The following is a 23,030-nucleotide window of genomic DNA, read 5'->3' on the forward strand; positions in this document are numbered from 1 at the left end:
GCCTCCGACGCTCCAGGGGAAACAGCCCCAGCCTGTTCAGCCTCTCTCTGTAGCTCAAATCCTCCAGCCCTGGCAACATCCTTGTAAATCTTTTCTTAACCCTTTCAAGTCTGAAAAACAACCCTCCACCACCACCCTCTGCCTTCAACCTTTGAGCCAGTTCTGAATCCAAATGGCTAGTTCTCCCTGTATTTTGAGAGATCTAACCTCGCTAATCAGTCTCCCATGGGGAACCTTGTCGAATGCCTTATTAAAATCCATATAGATCACATCTACTGCTCTGCCCTCATCAATCCTCTTTGTTACTTCTTCAAAAAGCTCAATCAAGTTTGTGAGACATGATTTCCCATGCACAAAACCATGTGACTATCCCTTATCAGTCCTTGCCTTTTCAAATACATGTACATCCTATCCCTCAGGATTCCCTCCAACAACTTGCCCATCACTGAGGTAAGGCTCACTTGCCTCACTTGTAAGGCTCACTTGCCTCCAACAACTTGCCCACCACTGAGGTAAGGCTGACTTGTAAGGCTCACTTCGAAGGGGAGGTCGTGCCTGTTGGAGTTCTTTGAAGAGGTGACAAGTAGGTTAGACCAGGGAAACCCAGTGGATGTGGTCTATCTAGACTTCCAAAAGGCCTTTGATAAGGTGCCACACGGGAGGCTGCTGAGTAAGGTGAGGGCCCATGGTGTTCGAGGTGAGCTACTGGTATGGATTGAGGATTGGCTGTCTGACAGAAGGCAGAGAGTTGGGATAAAAGGTTCTTTTTTGGGAAGGCAGCCGGTGACAAGCGGTGTCCCGCAGGGTTCAGTGTTGGGGCCACAGCTGTTCACATTATATATTAATGATCTGGATGAAAGGACTGGGAGCATTCTCGCGAAGTTTGCTGATGATACAAAGTTAGGTGAACAGGCAGGTAGTACTGAGGAAGTGGGGAGGCTGCAGAAGGAACTAGAGAGTTTGGAGGAGTGGTCCAGGAAATGGCTGATGGAATTCAATGTGAGCAAATGCGAGGTCTTGCACTTTGGAAAAAAGAATAGAAGCATGGACTACTTTCTACACGGTGAGAAAATTCGTAAAGCCAAAGTAAAGAGGGATCTGGGAGTGCTAGTCGAGGATTCTCTCAAGTTAAACATGCAGGTGGAGTCCATGATTAAGAAAGCGAATGCAATGTTGTCAATTATCTCAAGAGGGTTGGAATATAAAAGCACTGTTGTGCTACTGAGACTTTATAAAGCTCTGGTTAGGCCCCATTTGGAGTACTGTGTCCAGTTTTGGTCCCCACACCTCAAGTGGGGACATGAGAAATTGTTGACAGATAGAATCAAGGAAAACCCTAAAGCTTTCTACAGATATACCAGGAATAAAAATATGATGAGAGTAAGATTAGGGCCAATCAAGGATAGTAGTGGGAAGTTGTGCGTGGAATCCAAGGAGATAGGGGAAGCACTAAATAAGAGTGCAGCTTTGCTTGCTGAGCTGTAGGTTTGATATCCAGACGTTTCATTACCTGGCTAGGTAACATCATCAGTGGCAACCTCCAAGTGAAGCAAAGCAAACATCATCTGCATACAGCGAGATCTTATGTAATTTTGATCCCACTTCTGGAGCTGATATTTTGAGATCCCCACGAATGGCCTCTGCCAACGGTTCAATCACCAACGTAAAAAGTAATGGTGAAAGGGGACAGCCCTGCCGGCTGCCCCTAGAAATATTAAAATTGCTTGATCGTATCCCGTTGGTAATGACCGCCGTGAGAGGTACACCGTTGAGAACCTTTACCCATCTTATGAAAACTTCGCCCAGACCAAACGGTCTAGAGTACAGAAAAGGTACGGCCACTCAATCAAATGCCTTCTCTGCATCTAAAGAAATCACCAATCCCTGTATTGACTGCTTTTGGCATGCTTGAATTATGTTAAGCAGCCTCCTGACATTATTGGAGGAACTGCGACCCTTTATGAAGCCCGTCTGATCCTCTTTAATATAGAAGGTAACACGGTCTCCAGCCTTAACGCAAGAGCCTTAGAGAGGATCTTAAAGTCCACATTTAAGAGCGAGATGGACCTGTTCTTCAGAAACGGCTTATGCCCGAAACGTCGATTCTCCTGTTCCCTGGATGCTGCCTGACCTGCTGCGCTTTTCCAGCAATACATTTTCAGCTCTGATCTCCAGCATCTGCAGTCCTCACTTTCTCCTTGAATCCACTGTAACATCCTTAATTTTAACCATGAAGTACACTGCAGCATGATCAGAGATAGCAATATTACCAATCGTACAGGATGCCACCAGATCCAGGGTTACCGCAGGGGTCAGAAAAAAATCAATCCTCGTGTGACATCTATGCGGATTGGAGAAAAATGTGAAATCCCTACCTGTAGGCTGGAGACACCTCCAGAAGTCCACCAACCCTAATTCCCCACACTAACCCAATAACTGTTTAGTTTGTGCAGAGGGTATCGAGGGACCTTTAGGCAACCTGTCTACTGTGAGGTCCATGAGGCAGTTAAAATCTCCCCCTATAATGATGTGCCGGGACTTGAGACTTATCAGTTTTGAAAAAGCATCTACCAAGAATTTAAGAGGATGAGCTGAGGGACAATAAACATTTAAAATACCATATTCTTCCCCATTTATCAAGGCTTTAAGAATTACAAACCTCCCGTATATGTCTTTAACACATTTCAACAATTTAAATGAGAGATTTTTCCTAACCGATGTAGCCACTCTCCTACTTCTGATATTAAATGATGAAAAATAAACTCGGTCAAAGCCATTCTGCTGTAATTTCAGATGCTCCTTGTCATCCAAATGTGTCTTCTGTAACAAAGCAATATCCACCTTCTCCTTTTTAAGACTCAAGAGTACCTTCTTCCTCTTAATTGGTGAGTGACTTCCCTTGATATTCCAGGTACACCATTTAATCAAATCATTAGCTATAATCTTCTGCAATTACATTTAAATTCCAGATACGAGGAACCCGAACCACAAATTGCTGAGCCTTAGTGTCGCATGGTCCACCAAATATAAACCTACATAAACTAAAGCCACTACATTTAACAAACATACAAAATTATTAAAAATAAAAAAAAACAAAAACCAGAAAACAAGCCAACATATAAAGTACAATAGCACTGAGTAGGGGAACTCACCCCCTGCCCAGAGAGGGCAACTACCCGTCCCGAACTGCCCATAAATAGGCATCTAACCATCTCAACCATCTTCACTTCTCCCAGCTAGAGCGGCTTTGCAAGCACAAGCTATAAAGAATAAACACCCCATTGAATATCAATATCGATAAAAAAAAAATTCTTTTATTAAAAAAAAGGGGAATAAATACCCCACCCATCCTTTGGTATGTCCTAACTTAGAAATTTAAAATGTACATCTTAACCACCGCCAGACATAGTTTGAACCAAATTATTATCAATAGAGGTTAAAGGGAAAAACAAAGCTCCAACCAGATTTCCTCCATTTCTTTTACGGAATGATAGACGCATACCCAATCAACAATATTTATACATACTACAATTGTTTAAATTAGGTTAGTTTGTCCACAAAGTCTCTTGCCTTCTCCGATGTGTCAAAGAGATGCATGGATTCCTCTAAGGTGACCCGAAGCACTGCCGCATATCTCAGGGAGTACTGAATCCCAAGCTGCTTCAGTCTTCTCTTGACACCATCATACGATTTTTGTTTCTGGATCACTGCTGCTGAAAAGTCCGGGAAAAACATGATCTTAGACCCCTCGTAAATTAGGGCTTTTGGATCCTTCCTCTGGAGTCTGGAAGCCTCCATGACTCTCTCTTTATCCCGGTAATGATGGAACTACACCAGGAAAGGACGAGGGCATTGACCCAGACCCGACCTCTGCGCTGTGACCTGGTGAGCCCTCTCTATCTTTAATCCTCTCATGTCAGTCTCCAAGATGATACGAATGTTTTTTCTCCTGACCCTGTTTTCAAGATCATCCACTTGGTCACGCAAATTACGAACCTGCGTCTTCAGGGCTTGGATCTCACCCTTGAATGAACTGGCATCAGCTTCCACCACTATGACCCTGTGCTCCACCTCATCCATCCTCTTCTCCAGGTCTCCCTGCTGCTGCTCATGCTTCTGCAGCATGAGAGAGACTGGAGCCAGCTTCTCTTCAATCTGTTTCCCCAGCATCTCGCAAGATTTTGAGAGCTGGTTCACCAGGTCCTGGAAAGTAATCTGCTCTGAGGCTGCTGCAGGCTGAGCTGCAAACCCGGCCTCGGATGCTCCTCCACCCTTTTTAGGCATTTCTGGACAGCTGAAAATCCAGGTAAGTCCATTTTTAAATGTTTCTTGGGGCTCCACAATCTTTCCAAAGCCCCAAGAAATCCTAATGACTTGGGTTGGGCGGGTTAAAGGACCGTCCTGCTCCTGCTGCAATGCGAAGCTCTGCAGTGTGATCTTCTCAGATCGCTGCCATCTTAGATCCCCAATCTTTACTATTGATACTTGTTCATTGTAACGGTCACCCAATTAATATGTATGTTACCCTATCTGGATGCTCCTCCCTGTAAAATAACTATATACTTCATTGAGAAACTGCTGTTCCAGAGAAGGCAGGGAACTCATGTCCCTGTGCACGTGGGTGATCGTTCTCTCTCTGGAATAAAGATGAAGGAGGTAAAACTATACTGTGTCTCTGAGCATTTTGCTTCGACTGGGGAGTGGGGTGGGGGAAGGGCAGGAATGGGACGATAGTGGGTTGAGAGGTGGTGAATGGAGTTTAATGCAGAAAAGTGTGAGGATCAACAGGAATAAAGAGTACTGGGCTAATGGTAAGATCCTTGGTCGTGTAGATGAACAGAGAGATCTTGTCTATTTACATAGATCTCTGAAAATTCCCACCCACGTTGATAGGGTTGCTAAGACGACATATGCTGTGTTAACTTTTATTGGTAGAGGGATTGAGTTTTGGAGCCAAGAGGTCATGCTGCAGCTGTACAGAACTCTGGTGCGGCCGCACGTGGGGTATTGTGTACAGTTCTGTTCACCGTATTATAGGAAGGATGTGGAAGTGTTGGAATGAGTTCAGAGGAGACTTACTAGGATGTTGCCTGGTATAGCGGGTAGGTCTTATGAGGAAAGGCTGAGGGACTTGAGACTAATTTCACTAGAGAAAAGAAGGTTGAGAGGTGACTTAATTTAAGACATTTAAGATAATCAGAAGGTTAGATAGAGTGCACAGTGAGAGCCTTTTTCCTTGGATGGTGATGATGAACTTGAGGGGACACAGCTTTAAATTGAGGGGCAATGGATATGGGACAGATGTCAGAGGTAGAACACAGAACATTACAGCGCATTACAGGCCCTTTGGCCCTCGATGTTGCGCCGCCCTGTCATACTAGTCTGAAGCCCATCCCACCTACACTATTCCATGTATGTCCATATGCCTGTCCAATGACAACTTAAATATACTTAAACTTGGCGAATCTACTACCGTTGCAGGCAAAGCATTCCATACCCTTACTACTCTCTGAGTAAAGAAACTACCTCTGACATCTGTCTTATACCTATCTCCCCTCACTTTAAAGTTGTGTCCCCTCGTGTTTGCTGTCCCCATACTTGGAAAAAGGCTCTCCCTGTCCACCCTATCTAACCCTCTGATTATCTTATATGTCTCTATTAAGTCACCTCTCAACCTTTATCTCTCTAATGAGAACAGCCTCAAGGCCCTCAGCCTTTCCTCGTAAGACATTTCTTCCATACCAGGCAACATCCTAGTAAATCTCCTCTGCACCCTTTCCAAAGCTTCCCCATCCTTCTTATACTGTGGTGACCAGAACTGTACCACAATACTCCAAGTGCGGCCGTTCCAGAACTTTGTACAGCTGCGGCATAACCTCCTGGTTCCGGAACTCAATCCCTCTATTAATAAAGGCCAAAACACTCTATGCCTTCTTAAAAACCCTAGTTAAGACTTGCCAGCTTTCAGGGCATTTAAATGGTCATTGCATAAACATACAGATGGAATAGTGTAGATTCGTTGGGCTTCAGATTGGTTTCACAGTTCGACTCAACATCGTGGGCTGAAGGGCCTGTATTGCGCTGTTATGTTGTATGTAGGCCAGATTAGATAAGAATAACAAATTGCCTTCTGTAAAGGCCATCATTAAACGAATGGGTTTTTATGACAATTGACAATGATTACATGATGGTCATTAAGTTCCAGGTTTTAATTGAACTCAAATTTCTCTATCTGCCATGGTGACATTCTGATCATGCTCCTTCAGCATTAGCCCTTGCTCCAATTTACTAATCTGGTGACATTACCGTTATGGCAGTGCCTCCTTACCTGGTGATTAAATTCTACCTTTTTTAGCTTGAGTAGCTGCCTGTGTCACAATGTACATCCTCGCATTACCTCCACAAGACACGAGTCAAACCTTAACAATATGAGTAAGCCATTTAACCAAAAAAAGCAATCAGAAACAAAAACAGAAAATGCTGGAAAAAACTCAGTAGGTCTGGCAGCATATGTAGAGAGCAAGCAGAGTTCATTTTTCAGGTCCTGTGACCCTTCTACAAAATGCCTTTTGATTCTGCTCTGTATGTAATGATAGAGATGCTGAATCAACACTTTGCCTCAGTTTTGATGGTGGAGACCAATAGTGCGATTCCAGTTGGAAAAGGCAAGTCAGAGGCAAAAATAAGATGGAACATAGAAGAATCAACATCAATAGAGAAAAACTACTAGGCAAATTAAAATTGAGGACAGACAAGTGTGATGGCTTATGTCCTAGGGTGTTAATGGAAGTGGCAGCAGAGATCCATTGGTTACAATATTCCTAAATTCCCTCGACACAGGAAAGGTTCCAGTGGATAGGGAAATGGCTAATATAATGCCATATTCCAAAAGTGGGGCGAACGCAAAATGTGGGAAATTACTGACCAGTTAGTTTAACATCTATTGGGAATGTGTTGGAATCAGTTATCAATAAAGCAATATCAGGACATTTGGAAAGTCAAAACACTTTCCATCAGAGTCAGCATGGCTTTATGAAGGGAAAATCATTTTGACTGATTTGCTAGAGTTCTTTGAAGAAGTAACAAGCAAAGTAAATAATTGAGGATAATGTAGATGTAATTTATCTAGACTTCTGGAAAGCATTTGATAAGATGCCAAACAAAAGGTTAATTCACAAGGTTGGATCGTATGGGATTAGAGGTAATTTATTAGTCTGGATAAATGACTGACTGACTGGCTGATGAACAGAAGACAGAGAGTCAGGATAAATGGATTTTTATCCGGATGGCAAGATGTAACTAGTGGGGTGCCACAGGGTTTGGTCCTTGGACCCCAGTTATTTACAACCTACACTAACAACTTTGACACAGGGATAGAAGGCTCTATTGCCAAATTTGCGGACAACACAAAAAATTGATGGGATGGTAAATTGCAATGAAGAAATAACCTTATAAATGGATATGGATAGATTAGGAGAGTGGGCCAAAATGTTGTTCATTGTGGATAAATGCGAGTTCTTGCGTTTGGTCGATTAAACTGGGAAGGCGACCTATTACCTTGGGAAGAGACTTGAAGGTGCTCCGGTGCAGAGGGATCGCGGTGTACTTGTTCATGAATCCCAGTAAACTAGCATGTAGGTACAGCAACTAATAAAGAAAGTGAATAGAATGTTGGCTTTTATAGCAAAGAGAATAGAATGTAAAGGTAAGGAAGTATTGCTGCAACTGTACAAGGTATTGTTGAGACCGCACGTGGATTATTGTTTCCAGTTTTCTTCCCCTTATTTGAGGAAAGATTAGAGGCCGTTCAGAGGAGGTTCACTAGATTGATCCCAAAGATTAGGGGTTTGTCGTATGAAGAGAGGTTGAACAGTTTAGTCCTATATGCTCTGAAATTTAGAAGAATGAGGGAAGATCAAATTGAGTTATTCAAGATGATAAAAGGTGTGGATAAAATAGACATGGAGCGGATGCTTCCTCTTGTGGGGCATTCTAGGATGGATGAGCAGTCATAGTCTTAGGGTAAGGAGTAGCAAATTCAAAACAGAGTTGAGGAGAAACTACTTCTCCCAAAGGGTTGTGAATCTGTGGAATTTGCTGCCTCGAGGTGCTAGGACAATCAGTAAATTTAAGGAGGGGTTAATCAGATTTTTAATTGTAATAGGTTGAAGGCCTATGAGAGAAGGCAGGAAAATGGAGGTGAGGAGCAGACTTGATGGGCTGAATGGCTTAATTCTGCTCTGCTGTCTTATGAACTTATGATGCTTTTCTTCTGCTCCCCCCAACACTTGACTCCCTTGTTTATCAAATATCTATCCAACTTAGCCATAAATAAATTCAACGATCCAGCCTCAACTGTAGCCTTAGAAAGAAAATTCTACCAATTAATAACCTTGGAAGATTTTCTTTATCTCTGTTTGTGGAACCATTAGAGATTGTTGTAAAAACTTATCTTCGCTAATGTCCTTTAGGTAAGGAAATCTGCTGACCAGTCCCACAACAATGTGGTTGGCTCTTAGAATGCTCTCTGCAATGGCCTAGCAAGCCATTCATTGTATTGCAATGTCTAAGGAAAACACTGAAACGGGCAGATGATTTGGCATTGTCTAAGACACTTAAAACAAGAATGGAAAGCTGTTGATCCTGCAGTCTTCCTTGCTAGGATCTGAAGCCTTTTAACTATATTGAGAGAGTTGGCCCACAGACCAGTTGCATAACAGCCTGACTTTGTCTGCAAGGTATGATTCCATGAGCATGACAGTGTCCCAGACGTCCCTATTGCCATCTGTGGATAAGTCCTACCGCAGAACACACCTGTCGAGGTGGAGACACAGTGTTTAGAAGTTGGGATGGAGTTGCCCTCAGAGTCTTCAGTTGTCTGTGGATGCCATGAAGTCTCACGACATTAACTCAAACACAAGCAACAAATCTGATGTTCATTACTACCTACTTACACTTCACCCTACCAATTGGGAGAAACACTGAGGATGGTAGGGGTACAGAATATGCCCTGGGTGGGGAACATCAATATTCAGCACCAAGAGTGGATTGGTAGTACCATTATAGAAGGAATTGACCACGTTCTAAAGGACATAGCTGCAAGATTGTGTGTGCAGTAGATGGTGAAGAAGCTAATAAAATGGAAACACCAACTTGGCCTCATCCTTACTAATCAACCTGTTACTAATACATCTGTCTGTGACAGTATTGGTAGAAATGACCATTGAAGATACCCTTCACTTATGATTCCCCCTAATTATTTTTCCACTGCGCAGATCTCTGAGGACTGTGTACGACAGCATCTTATGCATGCAGAAGCTGATTGGTATGCATGAGATATCCTAGTGGCCACACAACTTAGAGGAAATGTTGCAGTAAATAAGAGAGATTTTGCACAGACCTAGTACCTCAGTATTGGGTAATAGTGATGTTCTGTGAGCCATTAGCAGCAGAATTGTATTCAATAGCAATCTGTAACCTTGTCGCCTGGCATATCCCTCACTCTACTGCAACTATCAGGCCATGGAACTAACCTAGTTTAATGAAGAGTGCAGGAGGATTTGTCAGTCATAGCACCATGTATACCTAAAAATGAAGTGTCAACCTGGTGAATCTGCAGAACAGGACTATTTGCATGTCATACATTGGAGGCAGCATGCAGTAGACATGATAAAATCCCACAACCAGTGGATCAGATCCAAGCTCTGCAGTTCTACCTTATCAGTTATGGGGATATATGTTAAACAGCTCACTGGAGGAAGCTCAACAAAAATCATGCTCGTCAATGTTGCGGAACCCCATTTCATCAGTGCAAAAGGCCAGGCTGACTTTCAGCCAGAGGTTCTGCGTGGATGATCCATCTTGGGCTACTTCTGAAGTCTACAGCATCACAAATGCCAGCTTTCGGGTGATTCACTTCACTCCCATGTGATATCGCATGGCTAAAAGTATTGGATATTTCAAATGCAATGGCCCTCACAGCATTCTGGCTCTAATACAAGACTTGTAAGACTGCAGGCAGTGTTAGTTGCTTGAGGAACTCTTGGTCAGCATTGATGAGCTAGAGTTCAAGCTGCAAACTCCATTGCTACACAGCAGGAAGGGGGATGCTGTGTTCAGGAGGCAGTTACACCCTTAGATTAACTATCTTGAATTTGATCAGTGGTCAGGGACAGGAAGGTGTGATTGATTAGATTTAGATTACATTACAGTGTGGAAACAGGCCCTTCGGCCCAACAAGTCCACACCGACCCGCCGAAGCGCAACCCACCCATACCCCTACATTTACCCCTTACCTAACACTACGGGCAATTTAGCATGGCCAATTCACCTGACCTGCACATCTTTGGACTGTGGGAGGAAACCGGAGCATCCGGAGGAAACCCACGCAGACACGGGAAGAACGTGCAAACTCCACACAGTCAGTCCCCTGAGGCGGGAATTGAACCCGGGTCTCTGGGGCTGTGAGGCAACAGTGCTAACCACTGTGCCACCGTGTCGCCCATTGAGTGAGGCAGGCAGAGGGATCCAGGGGGTAGTGCTGCAGAAATCTCAGCTCTTGGCATTGTCTAACAGGTTTGAGATTCTTGCTTACTGTGTGGACGAGTTCGGGGGCCTTAAGGATGACCAACCTGACCATAGTCATTCAAGGGGGCGGAGGTGCGAGAGAGAAATGTAGTTGTAATCAGCTTTAGCGTAGTCACAGGAATGGGCACTGTTCTTGGTGGCCATGATCGAGAATCCCGAAGGCTAAATTGCAAGTCCATTGCCCCGATTCAGGACATCTCATCTGGGCCACAGAGGAACATAGATTGAGAGGATAGGATCCAGTTGTCATGGTCCATGTAGGCATCACACAGAGTAGAAGGAGGAAAAAGGTTTTGCTGAGGGAGTATGAACAACTAAGGGCTAAATTGAAAGCAGAACGAAAAAGATAATATCTAGATTACTACCTGAGCCACAAGCTAATTAGCACAGGGTCAACAAGATTAAAGAGGTAAAGGTGTGCCTCAAAGATTTTTATGGGAGAAGTGTGAGGAACTATTGGTCAGCATTGATGAGCTAGAGTCCAACTTCGAACCCCATTACTACGCAGCAGGAAGGAGGAATACATGGGACATCTACACTAGTACTGCAGAAGAAGGGAGCACATGTGGCGTTTCCGCATTCTCCCCGTATCTGTGTGGGTTTCCGCCGGGTGGTGAATTGGCCAAACTAAATTGCCCATAGTGTTCAGGCATGTGTGGGTTAGATGCATTAGTCAGGGTTAAATATAGGGTAGGGGGAATGGGTCTCGGTGAATTACTCTTCAGAGATGTGGACTTGTTGGGCTAATCTGTTTCCACGCTGCGAGATTCTATGCTTCTATGAAAATAGGTATATTGTTTTCAATACTGTTGGGAGAGATAGCTCAGCAGGAGAAGGCAGCACGTGGCACGTGGCTGGCTCTGCTGTTCAGAAGCGTGGGAAAAAGAGTGGAAGGGCTATAGTCATAGGGTGTTCAATTGTAAGGTGAGTAGATAGGCGTTTCTGTGGTCGTAAATGAGACTCCCGAATGGTATGTTGCCTTCCAGGTGCACGGCTCAGGGATGTCTTGGATTGACTGCAGAAAATTCTCAATGGGGAGGGTGAACAGCCAGTTGTCATGGTGCATGTAGGAAGTTTTTTAACGATAAGAATTTAGGGAGTTAGGAAACAAGTTAAAAAGTAGGATATCAGAGGTAGTAATCTCAGGGTTGCTACCAGTGCCACATGCTAGTCAGAGTAGGAATGATAGAATAATCAAGATGAATGCATGGCTTGAGAGATGGTGCAGGAGGGAGGGGTTCAGATTTTTGGGACATTGAGACCGGTTCTGGGGAGGTGGGACTGTTATAAAGTGGATGGTCTACACCTGGGCCAGACTGGAACCAATGTTCTTGGGAGTGCTTTTGCTAACGCTATTGGGGAGAGTTGAAACTAATGTGGCAGAGGGATGGGAACCAAATGAGGAGGTTGGTGGACAGGAAGGAGGTAGTAACTAAAGTCTGTAAGGAACTAGATAATGAAGTCAGTGTGAGTAAGGGGAAGAGTAGGCAGGAAGTGGAGGATGAACGCAGAGGGATTGGTGGTCTGAAGTGCATTTGTTTTAATGCAAGAAATATAGTAGGTAATGCAGATGAACTTAGGGCTGGGTTAGTACCTGGACATATGATGTTACTGCTATTACTGAGACTTAGTTGAGGTAAGGGCATGATTGGCAACTAAATATCCCAGGATATTGATGCTTCAGGTGGGATGGAGAGAGTGGTAAAAGGGGTGGGGAAGTTGCATCATTGGTCAAAGATGATATCACAACTGTGCTGAAGGAGGGTACTATGGAAAATTTGAGCAGGGAGGCAATGTGGGCAGAACTACAGGCCTCCCAACGGCAAGCGTGAGATAGAGGTACAAATATGTCGAGAGGTCATAGAAAGATATAGGAGCAACAAGGTGGTGGTGATAGGAGATTTTAATTTTCCCAACATTGACTGGGATTCACTTAGTGTTAGAGGTCTGGATGGAGCAGAATGTGTAAGAAGCATCCAGGAGGGTTTTCTAGAGCTGTATGTAAATAGTCCAATTCAGGAAGGGGCCGTACTGGGCCTGGTGTTGGGAAATGAGCCCAACCAGGTGGTTGAAATTTCAGTAGGGGATTACTTTGGGAATAGTGATCACAACTCCATAAGTTTTAGAATACTCATGGAAAAAGAGTGGTCCTAAAGGAAGAGTGCTAAACTTGGGGAAGACCATATGAAGCAAAATTCGGCAGGAGCAGGAGAATGTAGATTGGGAGCAGCTGTTTGAAGGGAAATCCACATTCTGTATATGGGTAGCTTTTAAAGAGAGATTAAGAGAGTTCAGGAGAGATACGTTCTAGTGAAAATGAGGGATAGAAACAGCAAGGTTAGGGAACCATGGATGGCAGGTGAAATTGTGAGACTAGCTAAGAGGAAAAAGGATGCGTACATAAGATCTAGGCGATTGAAGACAGACAAAGCCTTGGAAGAATATCGAGTAAGTAGGCCCAATCTGAAATGAGGAATCAAGAGGGCTAAAAGGGGTCATGAGGTATCCTTAGCGAGCAGAGTTAAGGAAAACCTCAAAGCCTTTTTTTCATATATGAGGAGCAAGAAGGTAACTAGGGAAAGGATTGGCCCACTCGAGGGCAAAGGAGGAAAGTTATGCATGGAGTCAAAATGGGTGAGATTCTTAATGAGCACTTTGCATCGGTATTCAACGAGGAGAGGGATGTGACGGATGTTGCGGTTAGGGATAGATGTTTGATTACTCTAGGTCAAGTTGGCATAAGGAAGGGGAGGAATTGTTGTGTATTCTAAAAGACACTAAGGTGGACAAGTCCCCGAGTCTGGATGGGGTCTATCCCAGCTTGCAGCTGGGGCTTTAACAGATACCTTTACAGCATCCTTGAACACTGGGAAAGTCCTGGAGGACTAGAAAATTGCTCATGTTGTCCCCTTGTTTAAGAAGGGTAGCAGGGATAATCCAGGTAATTATAGACCTGTGAACATGATGTCAGTGATAGGGAAGCTACTGGAAAATATATTAAGAGATAGGATATATACCCATTTGGAAGAAAATGGGTATAAATCAGTGATAGGCAGCATAGTTTTGTGCAGGGAAGGTAATGTCTTACAAACTTAATAGAATTATTTGAAGAGGTGACAAAGTTGATTGATGAGTGAAGGGATGTAGTTGTCATATACATGGACTTTAGTAAGGCTTTTGTTAAATTTCCCATCGTAGGCTGATGAAGTTGCATGGGGTCCAGGGTGTTCTAGCTAGATGGAGACAGTAGTAGTGGAAGGGAGTTTCTTAAAATGGAGACCTGTGACCTATGTCCCACAGGGATCCGTGCTGGGACCATTGTTGTTTGTGATATACATATATGATTTGGAGGAAGGTGTAGGTTGCCCCATTAGCAAGTTTGCAGGTGACACTAAGATTGGTAGAGTAGCAGTTAGTGAAGGGGACTGTGAGAGAATACAGCAGAATTGGAGAGTTGGGCAGAAAAATGGTAGCTGGAGTTCAATCCAGACAAATGTGAGGTGACCCATTTTAGAAGATGCAATTCAAGAGTGAACTATACAGTAAATGGAAAGTTCTGGGGAAAATTGATGTACGGAGAGATCTCGGTGTTCAGGTCCATTGTTCCCTGAAGGTGGCAACGCAGGTCAGAGTGATCAAGAAGGCATATATGGTATGCTTTCCTCCATCGAACGGAGTATTGAACACGAGAGTTGGGCAGGTCATGTTACCTTTGTATAAGACTTTGGTTCGGCCACATTTGGAGTACTGCATATTCTGGTTGCCACATTACCAAAAGGATGTGGGTGCTTTGGAGAGGATGCAGTGGAAGTTCACAAGGATGTTGACTGTATGGAAGGTGCTAGCTATGAGGAGAGGTTGAGTAGATTAGGATTATTTTCATTGGAAAGAAGGGAGTTAAGTAGGGGGACCTGATTGAGGCCTACAAAATCATGAGAGGTGTAGACAGGATGGATAGCGAACTTTTTTCTAGCATAGAGGACTCAGTTACTAAGGGTGACGAGTTCAAAGTGAGAGGGGAAAGGTTTGAGGGAGATATGCATGAAAAGGGTAATTGGTGCCTAGAGTGCGTTGCCAGCGGAGGTGGTAGGGGCAGGAATGATAGCGTCATTTAAGATGTATTTAGACAGATACATGAATGGGCAGGGACCAAAGGGATACAGATCCTTGGAAAATAGGTGACAGGTTTGGATAGAGGATCTGGATTGGTGCAGGCTTGGCAGGCCAAAGGGCCTGTTTCTGTGCTGTAAGGTTCTTTGTTCTTTTTGTTGACTGTCAGATGCAGTGAGCATAACTGTCCTTGACGCAAAGCAGCAGTTGAGTATGTCATCATGGAGCCCTCACAAAACTGACCAGTGAGAAGCATGGAAAATTCTTTGCTGATTGGAAACAAACCAAGCACACAGGAAGATGTTTGTGCTTGTTGCAGGTCAATCATTCCAGTTCTAGGTCATCACTGCAGGAGTCTCTTAAGATGCTGGTCGAGTCGCAACCATCTTTGGCTGCTTCATCAATGACCTGGTATGCTTGAAAGGCAAGATCTGTAGCAATTGCCTTGCTCAGAGGCAAGGCTAGAATACTTAATGATTACTTTGTTTCCATTTTTGCTATGGACTTCACCTGACAAAATAACCTATCCAAGTAATAGAGTCATTTGGCACGGAAACAGACCCTTCAGTCCAACACATCCATGCTGACCAAGTTTCCCAAACTAAACTCGTTCCACTTGCCTGTGTTTGATGCATATCCCTTTAGTTTAACATCAGTGATGAGTTAGGTTTTAGAAATGATAATCTCAGGCACATGGAGAGGTATAAGTTAATTATGGGTGTACAGTGGCTAACACAGTGGCTCACTGTTGCCTCACAGTGCCAGGGACCCAGGTTTGATTCCGGATTCAGGTGACTGTCTGTGTGGAGTTTGCATATTCTCCCTGCGTCTGCGTGGTTTCCTCCCACAATCCAAAGATGTGCAGGTTAGGTGAATTGTCAGTGCTAAATTGCCCATAGTGTTCAGGGATGTGGAGGTTACATGTATTAGTTAGGGGAAGTGTAGAGTAATAGGATAGGGGAATGAGTCTGGCTGGGTTACTCTTCTGAGAGTCGGTGTGAACTTGTTGGGGCAGGTGGCCTGTTTCCACACAGTACAGATTCTAAGATTTACAGTTTTGGGGTAGAGATTCAAGAAGGATGTGAAGAAGGAATGTTTTGCAGGAAGTGGAATGTTATTTATGACAGTGGTTAAGGTGAAGTCAATCAATACTTTCAGCAGGAAATTAGATCAGTACTTGAGAGAAATAAATTTGTGGGATTAAGAAAATAGAGAGGTGTGGTGCTATTGACTGGTTTGCTCTATAGAGATCCGTCATGGTCTTGATGATCCAAATGGCTGTCTATTGTGCCACAATGACTCTCATGAGCCTCTACATTTCCCTTCCGGATTACTTTTCCTGCCAACTGCTTTCCTTCAAAATTTTCCTAAATTTTTTCTGTTAATGGTAATAGACTGCAATCTGTGTAGCCCAAAAATCTATTGTTTGGAAGCATCAATTGTTCAGAAATCTATTGAGCAGATGCAAGCAAGTCACAGCATTATTTTAGTACAGTACTTTGGAAGTGGAAATGTGAATACTACAGTATTTTAATAAGTTAAACAATTGTTATTAACTACTTTATAATCTTCTCATTTTTATATTTCAGTTAAGTATTTGTATCTACAATGTTTTCTGGTTTATTCGCTTGTGGTCAAGCACTCCGATATCATTCTATTATCCAAAAATCTCTGACTTGGTCTATATATGGAAGTTGTAAGAAAGCAGTCTTGATCACATTACAATGTATAATAAAATTATATAAACTGGAATTTCTTATATTGGAATAACTGCTTTATTCTAACTTTTGCTGAAAAGTGATGCTTTGATGTAATACCTACTGCAGTTACAGAAATGTTTGTTGGTATTTTGTAATCCTTGAGTTTTATGTGAACTTGGTCCTTCATTTTATTTTTTTGTTACAGCCTATGAAACCTCTTAAAGCAGCTGCTACCACATCTCAGCCTGTCCTCACGAGCCAACAAATAGAAACCATCTTCTTCAAAGTGCCTGAACTCTATGAGATACACAAAGATTTCTATGATGGACTTTTCCCCAGAGTTCAGCAATGGAGTCACCATCAGTGTGTTGGAGACCTCTTTCAAAAACTGGTAACATTAATGATGACTTTTGCTATTCTCAGATTTGAAACTAAATTTAATTATTCTAAATATATTAATAGAATTATATCAACCGTATTGCTGAGCAGTGAAAAAGCTACTCCTCAAAGGCCATTTTCACCAATTTTGACCAACTATATATAAACATACACTGTATTTTAAACAGCTGCGCATTCTTCAGATAAACATTGGGATCAAGCAAAATACTGTTGAGTATTTTTCACTAATTAAGTCAACTGTCCATTATTATTTTATTTATAGTAATGATTCAATTTTTAAATTAATTTAGTGCAGTATTTGCTTCCCTCTAATTCCCAGTTCTTTTTTACTTGACAGTAGAGTAGATTAAGAACATTGTTCTGTAACTACGTCCAATGTTTAATTAAATTCTGCAGGAGGAATCAAACTGTCAGTACACTTGGGGGGAGGTAGTGACATGGAGGTGCTGGGACTAGCAATTGAGAAGCACAGGTCAGTGTTCTGGTGACATGGATTCAAATCCAATCACAGCAGGTGGTGAAATTCAGCTTTAATAAAATCTGGAATTAGGAGCTAGCCTAATCGTGACTGTGTACCATTTGACAGCTGTCACAATATCTTCATTGGTTCACTCATGTCTTTTTAGGGAAAGATATCTGCCATTCTTACCTGGTCAGTGACTCCAGACCCATAGCAATGTGATTGATTCTTAACTGTATTTTGATAAATGCGGGCCTAGCCCATGAACAAATAAAAAATCAACTATTAACAATAGTTCAATAGTTGACTCTGAAGTCTTGTATATGTGAAGAAGAGAGGCTAAGGCAATGTTACAAGTATCTAAAGAATAGTACTGGTGTTTATTACATGCACATTCAGCATTTTACTTGTTGCATTTCCATATACCTAGAAGGTAAAATTTGGAATTCGCCTTGGGTTGTGATATTTGAGATGAACTGTCCAGGCACATGCAGACATGCATTTACATATCGCTCAGTATGTTTCCAATACCATTTTTGTTTTATTCTTTTGTGGGATATGGACTTAGTTGACAAGTTTAGCATTTATTGTCTGTTCAAGATTAGAGTGGTGCTGCAAAAGCACAGCAGGTCAGGCAGCATTCATCAGGAATTCCTGATGAAGAGCTCCTGCCCGAAACGTCGATTTTCCTGCTCCTCAGATGCTGCCTGGGCTGCTGTGCTTTTCCAGTACCACTTTAGTCTTGACTCTGATCTCCAGCATTTGCAATCCTCACCATCGCCTATTTATTGTCTGTTCCTAATTGGTCCTGAAATGTTCATTATTAGCCATCTTCTTGAAGTGCTGTATTAATTGTAATGTATCTTTACTGCAGTGAAGAATCAACTACGTTGCTGTGGGTTTGGAGTCAGGTGAAAGTTTGACCAGATAAGGATATCAGATTCCTTCCTTAATGCATATTAGTGAGCCAGATGATTTCTTTTGACAATTAATGGACACCATTACTGGTAGTTGTTTTGCAATTCTGGTCATTCAGGTTTAAATTTCACCAGCTGCCATGATGCGATTAGAATCTATGTGATCAGAGCATCAGGCTGGATTACCAGTCTGGTGATTTTACTACTATGTTGCCAACTCCCTTAATTCTTGCTGCTGCTATCTGATGGTTTCTCATGGCCATCCAATTTAAGCACCCTCTCTCAACTTTGGGAACTTATTGAGTACTAATTGGCTTGGTGCATTTGATGTTTCCCATGTTAATACAAACCTTGACCCCCCCATCTGAATCAATTCAGAAAAAGCCAGAGAGTTGCTGAGTGCTGATTGGGAAGTGAAAGACGCATGAAAGAATTATTAAATCCAATGCAAGAGAATTGACTTGTCTGATAACTTAAGTGCTTTTTAATGAATGAAATGGACTGTTGTGATTCAATAGGTAGGTCACCACCATCTTCTCAAAGGCAACTAGGGATGAGTAATAAATGTTGATAATGATGGAAACATGTACAGGAATGAATTTTTAAAAAAATTGTCTCTTTTGGTTTTCCAGGGATCCCTATTCTCTGGATTAAAGTGTTCTGATTCGAATTAACACGTTTTGATTGTGCTTTTTTCTCTGAAAACCGGCAAGTTCTGAAATTCAGCATGGCCTCTGTTCTGAAGCTGCTGGATTTAAAAAAGTGAGCCTGCAATGCTTGAGGCTTTGCAGAACATAAACAACTTCACTTGCAGAATATTGAAGCAGAAGTTTTTCAATATTGTAGTCTGTGTTGTTGCCATTCAACATATTCTGTCAAGATTCTAATTATGTATTAGTCAAACAGGGTTTGTAAAACCATAAGAAATAGGAATAGAAGTAGGTCATTCAGCCCCTTGAGCTTGCTTCACAATTCAAGGTAGTCAAAGCTGATCTGGCACTCTTCTTGTCCACTTTCCTGCCTTTCCCGTAACTCTCAATCCCTAACTGATCAAGATATCTACATCAGCCTTACATATATACAGCTCCCTGTGGCAAGGACTCAGAGTTCTCAGTGAAAAAAATTGCTTCTTATCACAGTCTTTATTCTGAGACTATGCTGTCTGGTTCTAGGCTCTCCCATGCAGAGAAAATATCCTCCCAGAATTTATCATGTCAAGCCCCTTCAGAATTCTACATGTTTAAATGAGAACACCACTTTTTCTTATAAATTCTAATGAGTACACTCCTGTTTAACCTTTACCCATAAGACAATCTCTCCATGCTGAGGATCATCTTTGTGAACCTTCTTTGAACTGCCTCCAATGATTTCTATCCTTAAATAAGATGATTAAAACTGCTCACATTACTCCAGATGCTGTCTCATCAGCACTTTGTACAGCTGCACTAAAACATCCTCATCTTATACTCTAACCCCTTGAAATAAGGCCCAACTTTCTATTAGCTTTCCTGATTACGTGCTGTACCTGTGTGCTAGCTTTCTGTGTTTTATGCTCAAGTACTCCCCCAAATCCAATTTGTGTTACAGCTTTCTACAGTTTTCCCCATTTAAATAAGTGTTCTTTTGTACCCCCTTTCAAAATGGACAACTTCACATTTCCCCACATTATATTCCATTACCAACGTTTTGCACATTTAACCTATCAATATCTCTAAGTTAAAACAAAACAAAAAAAAAACTGCAGAAACTGGAAGTCTGAAACAACAACAATAATTGCTAGAAAAAACATGAGCCAATTCTCTATCTATGTCAATATACTAATCCAACCCCGTGAGCTAAGATCTTATTACTTTTGTGAAGTATCTTGTTTGAACGCATTCTGGAAGTACAGGTATAACACATCCACTGCTTCCTCTCTATCTACTCTGATTGAAACTTCCTTGAAAAAAAACTCTAATAAATTAGTCAAACATGGTTTCCCTGTCATGAAACAATGCTGACGCTGCTTGATTAGATTGATTTTCCAAATGTATTGCGATTACTTGCTTAATAATTGATTCCAATACTTTGCCAATGATAGATATTCGGCAAATCGATGTCTAGTTGTCCACTTTTTGCCTGCTTGCCTTCTTCATTAGGTGTGTTACATCAGTTTTCTAGTTCTCCAGTACTTTTCCAGAAAAAACTATTTTTAGAAAATTACAACTGATGCATACACTGTTTCTGTAGCCACCCCTTTTAGGATCCAAGGATGCAAGCCATCAGGATCAGTGGACTTACCTGCTTTAAGCCCCATTCATTTGTCATCATCTTTGGTGATGGTACTTAATTCCCCCCCTTTATTCTACAGTATTAGTGGAATGTTTGAAGTATCTTCAACTGTAAAGACTGATGCAAATGATCAGTTTAATTCCTCTGCCATTTCCTTGTTCCCACAACCATCTACCCAGATTCAGTTTTGGAAGGGATCGATATTCAGTTTGACTTCTCTCTTTTTATACCTTTTAAGAAACTCTTGTCAGCTTTTATATTCCTCGCTAGTTTGCTATTGTAGTTTACTTTCTCTCTCTTTATTATCTTTTTAGTCCTCCCTTGCTAGATTCCGAATTTATCCAAATTTTCAGGACTTTCACTGACTTTTCCCTCCTGATGCTTTTTCTTTCCACTGAGCACTCTACTTAACTTCCTTGGTTAGCTGTGGTTGGTTTATCTCTCTCTTAGAATCTTTCCTCCTTATTGGTATGTATTTTTATGAGATTCATGATTTGCCTCATTAAATGTCTGCCACTGCTTGCTTACTGTCATTCCTACTTATCTATCTGCCTAATTCACTTTAGCTAACTCAAACCTTATTTCATTGTAACTTCCTTTATTTAAGCTAAGCACAGTTGTTTCTGATCCGAGCTTCTCACTCTTAAACTCAGTATTACATTCTACCATGTTATGATGACTACTATGCAAGGGATTTTTTAATGCAAGTTCATTTACTAAACCTGTCTCAATACCCATCACCAGATCGAAGATGGCCAGCTTTCCCTGGTTGGCTCCATGGCATATTGCTCTAGGAAACTATCCATAATGTACTCTGTGAATTTGTTGTTGTAGCTGCCTTTTCCAAATTGATTAACCCAATCAACATGAAGATTAAGATCACTCTAACTATTGCTGTTTTCCTTTTACAGGCTCCAATTATTTGTTGAGTTATAGTCTTTCCTATGGAGTAGCTACTATTTGGGGACTGTATACTACTCCTATCAATGTTTTCCTTGCTGTTTTTTTACTTTCGCACCAATGGAGTCTACATCGTCCAAGCCTGAATCGTCTCTCACAACTGTCCTCATATCACTCCTGCCTGGTGCCCCAGTTCAGAGTACCTCATCTGGGCTGCAAAGGAACGTGAAAGCGGGAGAGAAAAGATCCAATGGTGCTACCTCATCACCTTTCCCAACCCACCTGTCTTTCCAAAACGTCAAATATCCCTGCATGTTAAGTTCTCATTTTGATCTCCTTGGAACCACATAATTACTAAGAAATCATATTCAGTTATCTCGATTTGTGCTGTCAGTTTGTCTACCTTATTCCAAATGCTTCATGCATCAAGATTCAAAGTCTTTAACTTTGTTCTATGATCAAATTTCCCTACACTTTTGTGTTTCCTTGGTGTAATACAACTTTTACACATACTGTCCCTTACTTGTATTATCTGGTAACAACAGCCCTATTATGAACATGCAATCCTACCTTCTCGTTTACCTTTGATTTTCTACTCTTTCATGCAACTGAGGCCACCCCACCCCTATTCAGTTTAAAGCCCTATCTACAGCTCTGGTTGTGTGATTCACCAGGAATTTAGTCTGAGCAAGATTCATGTGCTCCTGTCCCATTAGAACAGCTCCCTCCTTCTCAAATACTAGCGCTGATGTTGCATGAATTCAGACCCCTTTCTCCAGCACCAGTCTCTGAGCCATATGGTTACCTCTTTAATCTTGTTGACCCTGTGCCAATTAGCTTGTGGCTCAGTAGTAATCTAGGGATTATTACATTTTTGGCTCAGCTTTTTTTAATTTAGCCCCTAGCTATTCATATTCTCTCAAGAAAACCTCTTTCCTGGTTCAACTTCTGTTGTTGGTGCCTACTTGGACCATGACAACTGGATCTTGTCTCTCCTCTTTCACGTTCCTTTGCAGCCCAGATGAGGTATTCTCACGAGAGCGGTGGAGCTTCTTGTCAAAAGGAAAAAGGAAGCTTACGTAAGGTGGAGGAAGCTAGGGTCAAGCTCAGCTCTACAGGATTACAGGCAGGCAAGGAAGGAGCTTAAAAATGGTCTGAGGAGAGCCAGGAGGGGGCATGAGAAAGGCTTGGCAGAACGGATTAGGGAGAACACAAAGGCATTTTACACTTATGTGAGGAATAAGAGAATGGTCAAAGAAAGAGTAGGCCTGATCAGGGATAGCATAGGGAATTTGTGTGTGGAGTCTGAGGAGGTAGGGGAAGCCCTAAATGAGTTTTTTGCTTCTGTCTTTACAAAAGAAACGAACTTTGTGGTGAATGTAACCTTTGATGAGCAGGTGTGCATGCTGAAATGGATAGAGATAGAGGAAGCTGATGTGCTGAAAAGTTTGTTAAACATTAAGATTGACAAGTCGCCAGGCCCAGACCAGATTTGTCCTCGGCTGCTTTGGGAAACGAGAAATGCAATTGCTTCGCCACTTGCGAAGATCTTTTCATCCTCGCTCTCCACTGGAGTCGTACCTGAGGACTGGAGAGAGGCAAATGCAATTCCTCTCTTCAAGAAAGGAAATAGGGAAATCCCCGCAATTACAGAGCAGTCAGTCTCACGTCTATCGTCTGCAAGGT

General features: G+C 42.2%; 1 protein-coding gene across 3 annotated transcripts in view; it reads left to right on the top strand.

The window, feature by feature from the left end:
- The window catches only part of LOC122562879 (breakpoint cluster region protein-like), a 477,748-nt gene that overhangs the window by 172,591 nt on the left and 282,127 nt on the right, over positions 1 to 23,030 (top strand). For all 3 annotated transcript variants that reach the window (XM_043716190.1, XM_043716188.1, XM_043716189.1), the window contains exon 4: positions 16,603 to 16,788. In XM_043716190.1, the coding sequence (XP_043572125.1) occupies positions 16,603 to 16,788 (186 nt within the window). The remainder of the gene's footprint in view (positions 1 to 16,602; positions 16,789 to 23,030) is intronic.

Source organism: Chiloscyllium plagiosum, chromosome 25 (assembly GCF_004010195.1).
Source record: "Chiloscyllium plagiosum isolate BGI_BamShark_2017 chromosome 25, ASM401019v2, whole genome shotgun sequence".
NCBI lineage: Eukaryota > Metazoa > Chordata > Chondrichthyes > Orectolobiformes > Hemiscylliidae > Chiloscyllium > Chiloscyllium plagiosum.